The sequence below is a fragment of the Eurytemora carolleeae genome, unplaced genomic scaffold (assembly GCF_000591075.1).
Source record: "Eurytemora carolleeae unplaced genomic scaffold, Eaff_2.0 scaffold2273, whole genome shotgun sequence".
NCBI lineage: Eukaryota > Metazoa > Arthropoda > Copepoda > Calanoida > Temoridae > Eurytemora > Eurytemora carolleeae.
In genome coordinates this window covers 13851-21829 of record NW_019398159.1, presented here as the reverse complement: position 1 = coordinate 21829, position 7979 = coordinate 13851, and the positions used below count along the sequence as shown (strand labels likewise).

At 28.1% G+C, this 7979-nt stretch overlaps 1 protein-coding gene across 1 annotated transcript; it reads right to left on the bottom strand.

The window, feature by feature from the left end:
- Window positions 1–151: 151 nt before the first annotated feature.
- Window positions 152–7588, bottom strand: LOC111716912 (uncharacterized; the record flags this gene model as incomplete). The annotated part of the gene is given in 9 exon segments (XM_023492420.1): window positions 152–219; window positions 702–776; window positions 2539–2631; window positions 3713–3779; window positions 5975–6031; window positions 6378–6434; window positions 6711–6792; window positions 7147–7206; window positions 7462–7588. Coding segments are annotated over 9 exon segments (611 nt in total), but the record flags the coding sequence as incomplete, so codon positions are not given.
- Window positions 7589–7979: the final 391 nt, after the last annotated feature.

Sequence of the window (7979 nt, the reverse complement as noted above, 5' to 3'; positions counted from 1 at the left end):
ATTGCGAGAAAGCATTTAGAGAAATGAAGAGACCAACTCAGTTTTACATTATCCTCTCCAAACCCCCCCCACCCACATACAGAAAATATTTGAACTTAATTCTAACTAGATTTATGTTTTTGTTCCGAGGAAAGATTAAAATAATATTTTCCTTATAGTGGGTAGACCATCTTTTTCAAATTCATCGTCAAACCCCCAGTCTTCATCTTCTTTATTTGGCTAAAAAAATATTAAATTATTTTCATTTTCATATGTAAAAATTACGTTATTTTTTATTTGAATCTTGAAATGTTTTAATATTAAAATCATATATATATAATAATCAAAACTTTCAATGTTCAAATATCTAAATATTATGTGAATTCTGTATTTGAATATTTGAATATTTTAATTTTTCTATGATTTTTAGTTTAACTCTCAAAATTCGAATGATTCAATATTTCAATATTACAATATTTTAATATTTTAATTTTCAATATTTCAATATTTTGATAATTCAGAATATAAATATTATTTATTTCAAAATTTCAATACTGTCCATTTTAAGTAATCTATTGATCTATCAATCTATTGATCTATCAAACTATTGATCTATCAATTTATTGATCTATTAATCTATTGATCTATCAGTTTATTCATCTATCAATCTATTGATCTATCAATCTATTGATCTATCAATATCAATCTATATTTTATCTTACTATATTGGTAACTGTTGGATCGGTAAGCTGGAGATTTTCTGGAAACTTTAAAATTGGAACTTTTATACACATATCCTGAAATAGGTATTTTTATACACATATCCTGAAATAGATATTTTTATACACATATCCTGAAATAGGTATTTTTATACACATATCCTGAAATAGGTATTATTATACACATATCCTGAAATAGGTATTATTATACACATATCCTGAAATAGGTGTTTTTATACATATATCCTGAAATAGGTATTATTATACACGTATCCTGAAATAGGTATTTTTATACATATTTCCTAAAATAGGTATTTTTATATGGTGGCATGGAAGGCTATTATATCAATATAATGAAGACAACTTTCTATTTCAATTTTGATTTATATCAAGCTTTTAAACTGAACGGATCCACAAAAATATGAAAGGGAAGCTGGTAATAAAAAAGCTTCTTTTTTATGACTCTTAAACTTGTAATTCAAAGAAAAGCTTGCTAATTATTAAAACTGAAATAAAAAGTCCTTTTATAGATTTCCTTAAATAGGAACTTTTATAGATATATCCTGAAATACTTTTACACTCATATATTGAAATAGGTACTTTTAAATATATCATTAAAATAATTAGTTATTTGCAATCTCGTTAAATATAAAATGTATATGTTCTAAAATAGATAGGTTCTTACATACTTTTCATCATTTGTTATCTCAGAAATAATAAAACATATTTTGGCAATTTTTATGTTATTCGGTTCTCAATCTCGAGGCTACAGTGATAACCAGAAAATTCTGGAATAGGAAGACGGCTTTTAGACTCAAGTTATGACTTTTAATAGCCTAATGTACATGAAACACGGCAATTGTGCAAGGTAAACAGACCTATTTTTCTTAATAAATCATTTAATAACTCACTAGTAAAACTATTTGCTTTGTGACAACATCAAATGCACTTAGTATTGCATTAATTTCGTCTCCCTATTCCACAGTTTTCTGGTTATCACTGTAGCTGTAGTGTTTTTATCTAACTTTTCACGAATGAAAGAATTTATTTCAAATTTGAGTGGAGTTATATTGAATTTAATCAAAAGCTTTTAAATACTTTTCATTGACAGAACAAGTTGTGTTGATTTCAGAAAATTTTAGAATTGAGAAAATTCCAAACACGAAACATCTCCTTTTTTATTATTAATAACAGGAAAAATAAAATTACTTGCATAGCTTATTTTCACTTTGTTCAACATTCATTATTTTATTTGACAAATTCTTGATTAGAGCTATTATTGCTTAAACTTAACTTAATAATTATTTTTTTGTTTGTTTACAGTATAAAAAATCTTGCACGGAAATTTTTCTGAAAACTTTTTGCTTAAACTATTAGCATATGTTGTAAATATTTAAAACTGTTGTGATGTGAATCCCAGGACTAAAGGGACTGTAGGCGTAATTTCAAGTGACCCTCCATGCAAAGATTACAAGGCCCGATTTACAACAATATCCTTAAAAGGTTTGGCTAATGAAGGTTGAATAAGATAGCAATGTTCATCATTAAAGAAAAATGAATATTTTCAATCGTGATTTCTCAACAAAAGTGAGTGGCGTAATTTTCTGAAGGAAACCATATAAAATTATCTAAACACTTTAAAACCTAGAAAAACGAAAATATCTTCAAAACTATTGATCTGATAAATGATTCATGGGTATCATTGTTAATCGGGCATTTCCATCCTTGCGCCATCCCTTCCCCCTTTCATCTAATCACCTTGAACCGATACAGTTGTTTCCACATGCATTCCTTAAAACCTCTTTTGCGCAATCATCCAATACTTATTTCCTGTTCATACCTTGAATGTTTTATCCTGCATTGTAAGTTTTTCAAGATCTTTTCTTTGTTTGTAAATTGCTTTTATCACAGTTGGTGTCAGCACATTATCAGCCTAGAAAACATAAATTATGAAATTAAAACGGAAAAATTACAAACTATTTTTTATGATTAAATTGAAAATGTTTTAGACATTACTTCTTTAGAACAGAAGGTATAAACAGCAGGAGAAAGTCAACTTCGTTAATTCTATATGACTTGTGACATCGTAGCTCCTTTAGTTTTGAATGTACGCACAAGTATTAGAAAACCAATTTTATCCAGTTACACATTAGAAAATCAAAACATTTTCCTTCATCTCAATATACACCAAGACATAAAAGATTACTATCCAACGAGCAATTTACTTCAATTAAAAAAAATATTGAAGGGACAGACCGGCTATGTAAGTTAGTTAAACTGAGTATGCAGTGTTGTGGACAAATTCTTTAAAATTCATTTGAGACATATAAAACGTTTCCACGATGTATAATTACTGAGTTTGAGTGCATAGTCGACGTTCAAAATCATGATTTTGGGTGGGTACGTTTTCAGAATCGGTTTATTTAAATTATTAAATAACGACGACGAAAAATAAAGAAAAAATTATATTATACAGTTACTAAGTAAATGTTTAGGAACATATTTCTCAAAAGAAATTTGTCAATAAATCGAAGTTAGGATTAATTATTTCCTTTTTCATTATTATATTGAATTTCTTATTTTCTATGAATTTGTTCTCAAATTTCTTCAAATTCTTTAAATGTCGTCTTTTCAATAAAAATTCCAGAAAATCTGCAGAAAATCTTTTTGATTAAAGAGAAATTATAGAAACTAATCATTGAATAAGATTACTTATTTTCGATGATAAGAGTTAATTTTTATTTTCTCAACCTGTTCCTAAACAACTAATTAGTTTACTGTAGAATTTTGTTTACATTTTTTGTCGTCGTTAAAAAACAATTCTGAAAACATAACCACCCAAAAGTACGGTTTTGAACGTCGACTTTGCGCTCTAACTCAGGATCTACAGATCTTTAAAAAGATTCATATGTCCAAATGAATCCTAAAGAATTTGTCCACAACACTGCATATACTCAGCTCAACTACCTTACATAGCCGGTCTGTCCCTTTAAGCCAAAGTGAATATATTCTACCTCATAAATTATTCTGTGAACTCGAATTTCTTGGGGGAAATTGTTATCCAACCAGTCGATATCATTCCTAGAAACAAGATTTAACAAATCATTAAATTATTCTTTTTTATAATTTAATTGGATTTTTAACTTATTTAATTCGCTTATTTTACAGCTAGAAAACATTGTCACAAAGGGAGAGGAAATAAATCTAAAATCTTAAACGAAATTAGTGCTTTAAGGATCCCGAACTGTTGGTTTCGAAAAATGTTGGCTTTGGATCCTGATTCAAAAGGCAAAACAAAAATCCTGGAAAATTCCTATAAACAAGATTTAATAAATCATTAAATTTTTCTTTTTTTATAATTTAATTGGATTTTTAACTTACTTAATTTACTTATTCGTCCGATAGTATAGAAAGGAAACAAAAGTTGGAAATCAGTGCTATGGATCCGGATCCAAAATTGCTGGATCTTCAAAATTTTGGCTTTCTGGATCCGGATACGCAAAAAAATATGCAGATTCCTGATCCTGATCCAAAGAGCAAAATATCAACCAAAGTCTGCTTAGAACAAATTTTTGCTCAAATCTCAACTTCCTAATCTCTCAATGCTTTATTTAGTTATAGCGCAAAAACCATCGAAAAATTTGTAAAATTTTCTGTTTGTTCTTTAAAAATTTGTCAGGACCTGAATCCCGAGTATTTTTTCTGGCAGATACAGTATCCGGATTTAGATCTGCATTAAAATGAAATAGATCCTAAGTACGAGAAGTGTGTAAAACTCGGGTCTCCAATTAAAGAGTAAGGAACGTTCGATTCACAATCCTTCAAACAATGAGAACAATGAGAATGATCTACAGATATTCTATCATGTAGAGAATTAAATTGTGAAAATTTCCTTCATTGTCTCTGCAACATAAATCCACAAGTCAATTCAACAAAGAAACCTCATTGGAAGTTTAAATTTAAAGCTAGAAAAATGAGAATATCTCATTCATAATAAATTCGATAAAGGTTTAAAGTGTGAATTGAACATGTCATTCTATAAATTCAAGCTCATTTGAAGAAAAAAAGCACATTGTCATATCTAAATTATAATTCATCAATTGTAGTTTTTTAAGTTTTAATCTCAAAAGTTGAAGACTCATGACTAGCTTATCTTCAAAATTCTCTATTTTTTTTTCTTTGCAACCTAAAGGTGTAGATCTCTATTATTTAAAATTATGAGCTATGTTTAACCTGACAGTCAGAGTTTGAAATTACAAATGTTTTTACCATCAGGATATATACAGAATATAGTTTACTTGTGTAATTGATCAGTGTTATCGTAAGAAGTTGGTAATTTGTAATTAATATTGTCTATTTGAGTGTTTGAACAAATTTCACTGTTTATTTTTAAGATAACATGGACGGAGGTAAAAACATTTGTATTATTAAAGGGAGTGTTCGCGAAAAATGAAAGGGGGTTTAGGCTTACGGTAACAAATAATCATCGATAATTTTTCGACGTATTCGTATATAGTTGATTTTTCATAATATTTTTTAATTGTAATGTTTTAATAGTTACTTTTGAAAACATTTATTCCTGTTTTAGAATTTTTGATAATGCAGACGACATTTTCATATTTTCCAGGAATGTTCGAAAACAAGTTGTAAGGTTAATATGATTATATGTTATAATATGATTATAGGTTATAACAAATTTTTTCCGCTAGGCGTCTCTGCCACGTGGAATCAATCAGAGTAGAAACACTTAGCGGCCAACTAATCGCGGCGTATTAAGTGCATTGTATATAAAACAAATAACAAATAATTTGAAATATTAACTATATTCGAATGCGTCGAAGAATTATCGATGATTATAGGTTATAATATCTGAATGATTTGTTCGGAATTAAATTGATTTTTTACGATCCGAGTCGAATGTTGCAACTCTCTGAATTTGTATGGACGCTACTTTCTTCGGTATGAGCTGTGTTTAACAATTTTCTCCTTATAGACACAACAGATAGAAGCAAGATTAGTAGCGATCACCATAGATAATTTTTAGCCGGAAGTCTTTATCCCCTTTCATTTTTCGCGAACACTCCCTTTTTAATAACAACATCAAATACATAAAATTGCTTTGTTGTCGTGTTCTATATCCACAGTTTATTGGGAATCACGATATATCCCCTATTTTTTTAAAGAGTAGATCATCATTTTCTCCTTATCTTTTTTGGGTGATAAAGAATCCTGAAAACTTTAATTTTAAATTTTTTGAATTATAATTATTTTTTTACCTAAATTTTGAATTACGAGGAATAACAAGAGAAGCCGCATCTCCCTCTTCGTAAAACCTAAAAGTAATTTTAATTTTTATTCATTTTTTCGTCTTTATTTAAGAAACTATCGGCGAAAATAAAATGAATAAAGGTGACATTGTTTTCCTAGCTTCCTTTATAAAAGGAATTAAGTCAAACAAACTCTAATTTGCTAATCCCTATATCTTTGCAACTCAATGTTCCAAACTTTAAATATATTTCAAATTATGATTACTGTAAGATAAAAGGATCTAAGTTAGAAATATCAAAGGTTTACACCATTAGGTTCCAAAGACTATGATATTAGAAAATTTAAGTTGATGGCAAAGATTAAATTCCTTTTTATTATTATTTTTGTATTATCATTATTATTATTATTGACCTGATAAGTCCTAGACCTCCCAGAAAAGTTGCAAGAATACACGCTGCTATAGCTGTCCTAATGATATATCATAATAAAGTTAGAGGAAATATATATTCCACTTTCCAGAAAACAATAATTAAGAAATAGTACAGAGGAACCTAAAAATTAACACTAATAAAAGTTTCCGGGTTCTTGAGTTAATTTTACTTTTAAATTCTCGAAAAAATGTCATTTCTGTTTAATTAAAAATGCTATATCTATTTGTTTAAAAAAGAGCTTAAAAAAACTAAGCTTTTAAGGGCGCTTCTTTCTAAGAAGCCAAATACTTAAATGATGATCTTAGATCTTTACCTTGGATTACAAGCGACCTTCTCCCCATACCAAGTGAAGAAATGCTCCAGGCTTCCAATGACTCCATACTGGCAAAGTCGAACTAAAAATTAGATCAAATAAATTTATGTGCAATGTTATACTAATACTAGGGAGTTTTATCATCTTTCTGGTCCTGATAACAAAATGACAATATTTTGAAATAATAACAGTTTAGAAATATCTCACATTTTCCTATTTTCATTTTCAAATGGACGTTTCAAATTTTATTAATCCAAATTATTTTGGAGACATTTTTTAAATTCTGGCCGGTCATAAGCCAATTCCCTTGGGGAAAAATATAAGTTTGACTGTTTTCTATTGTATATTTTATTTACTGTTTTCAAACCATAAAAATTTATGAAATGGAGCCTGCACAACTTCCAAAAAAAATAATTATTAAAAAAAGTATTTTTACCGAGTTTTTGAAGTTTTGTCAGATTTTTTATTCCACCAGGGTGAACAGGTCCCAGGGAATCTAAAAAGAATATTTGTTAAAGATGTATTTTCTAAGTTTTATTATNAGGGGAAGAAAAAATAAGGTATTAGTTGACAATACACCCCCTGATTGACCAGTAAAAATATATTTATTTCTCCCAATTGAAAGAGAAAAAATCCTAGAAAAGTTTTGGATTTATAATTGGACATCAAATTAAAAATATTCACTTCAGAAACTACTTCATAGTACATTCTCTTCAAAACTCAGTAATCAAAACAAAATCATAATACTTGCCTAAAAATGAAATTTTGGCGCCAGAATTGGCATCATATCCGTTTGAAGCCATTTTAAAGGGATTTTTTTATTTTTTATTCATATTTTTGCTCTTAACTTTTACTTATTTTAAAAGATGCCATTTATAGCTCCTGTTGTTTGTTTGTTAGAAAACCAACATTTTAATTCTGAAATATAAAAAATATAAAATATTGTTACGATTGTCCCGAATGGTCGACATTCAAATAAAGCATAATAATTGAAAAATATAAATCCTAAAATGTCAAAAACTATGTAAAAAAAACTATATCAAAATCTGAATGGGATTTTGTTCCAGTTTTGTGATTTGAAAAGTATCGAACCCTTAACTTATTTAAATGGGCGATAGGTTAACTTTTACACATTATTACAGAGTTTAAAAATAAAGGACTCACGACCTTATTTGAAGTAATTTAACCATTAAAACAGTTGAATTCCAGATTCACATCTGTACTTTTAACACTTTATCTGATAAAAAGGGGAGTTGATCTTTCTGAAAA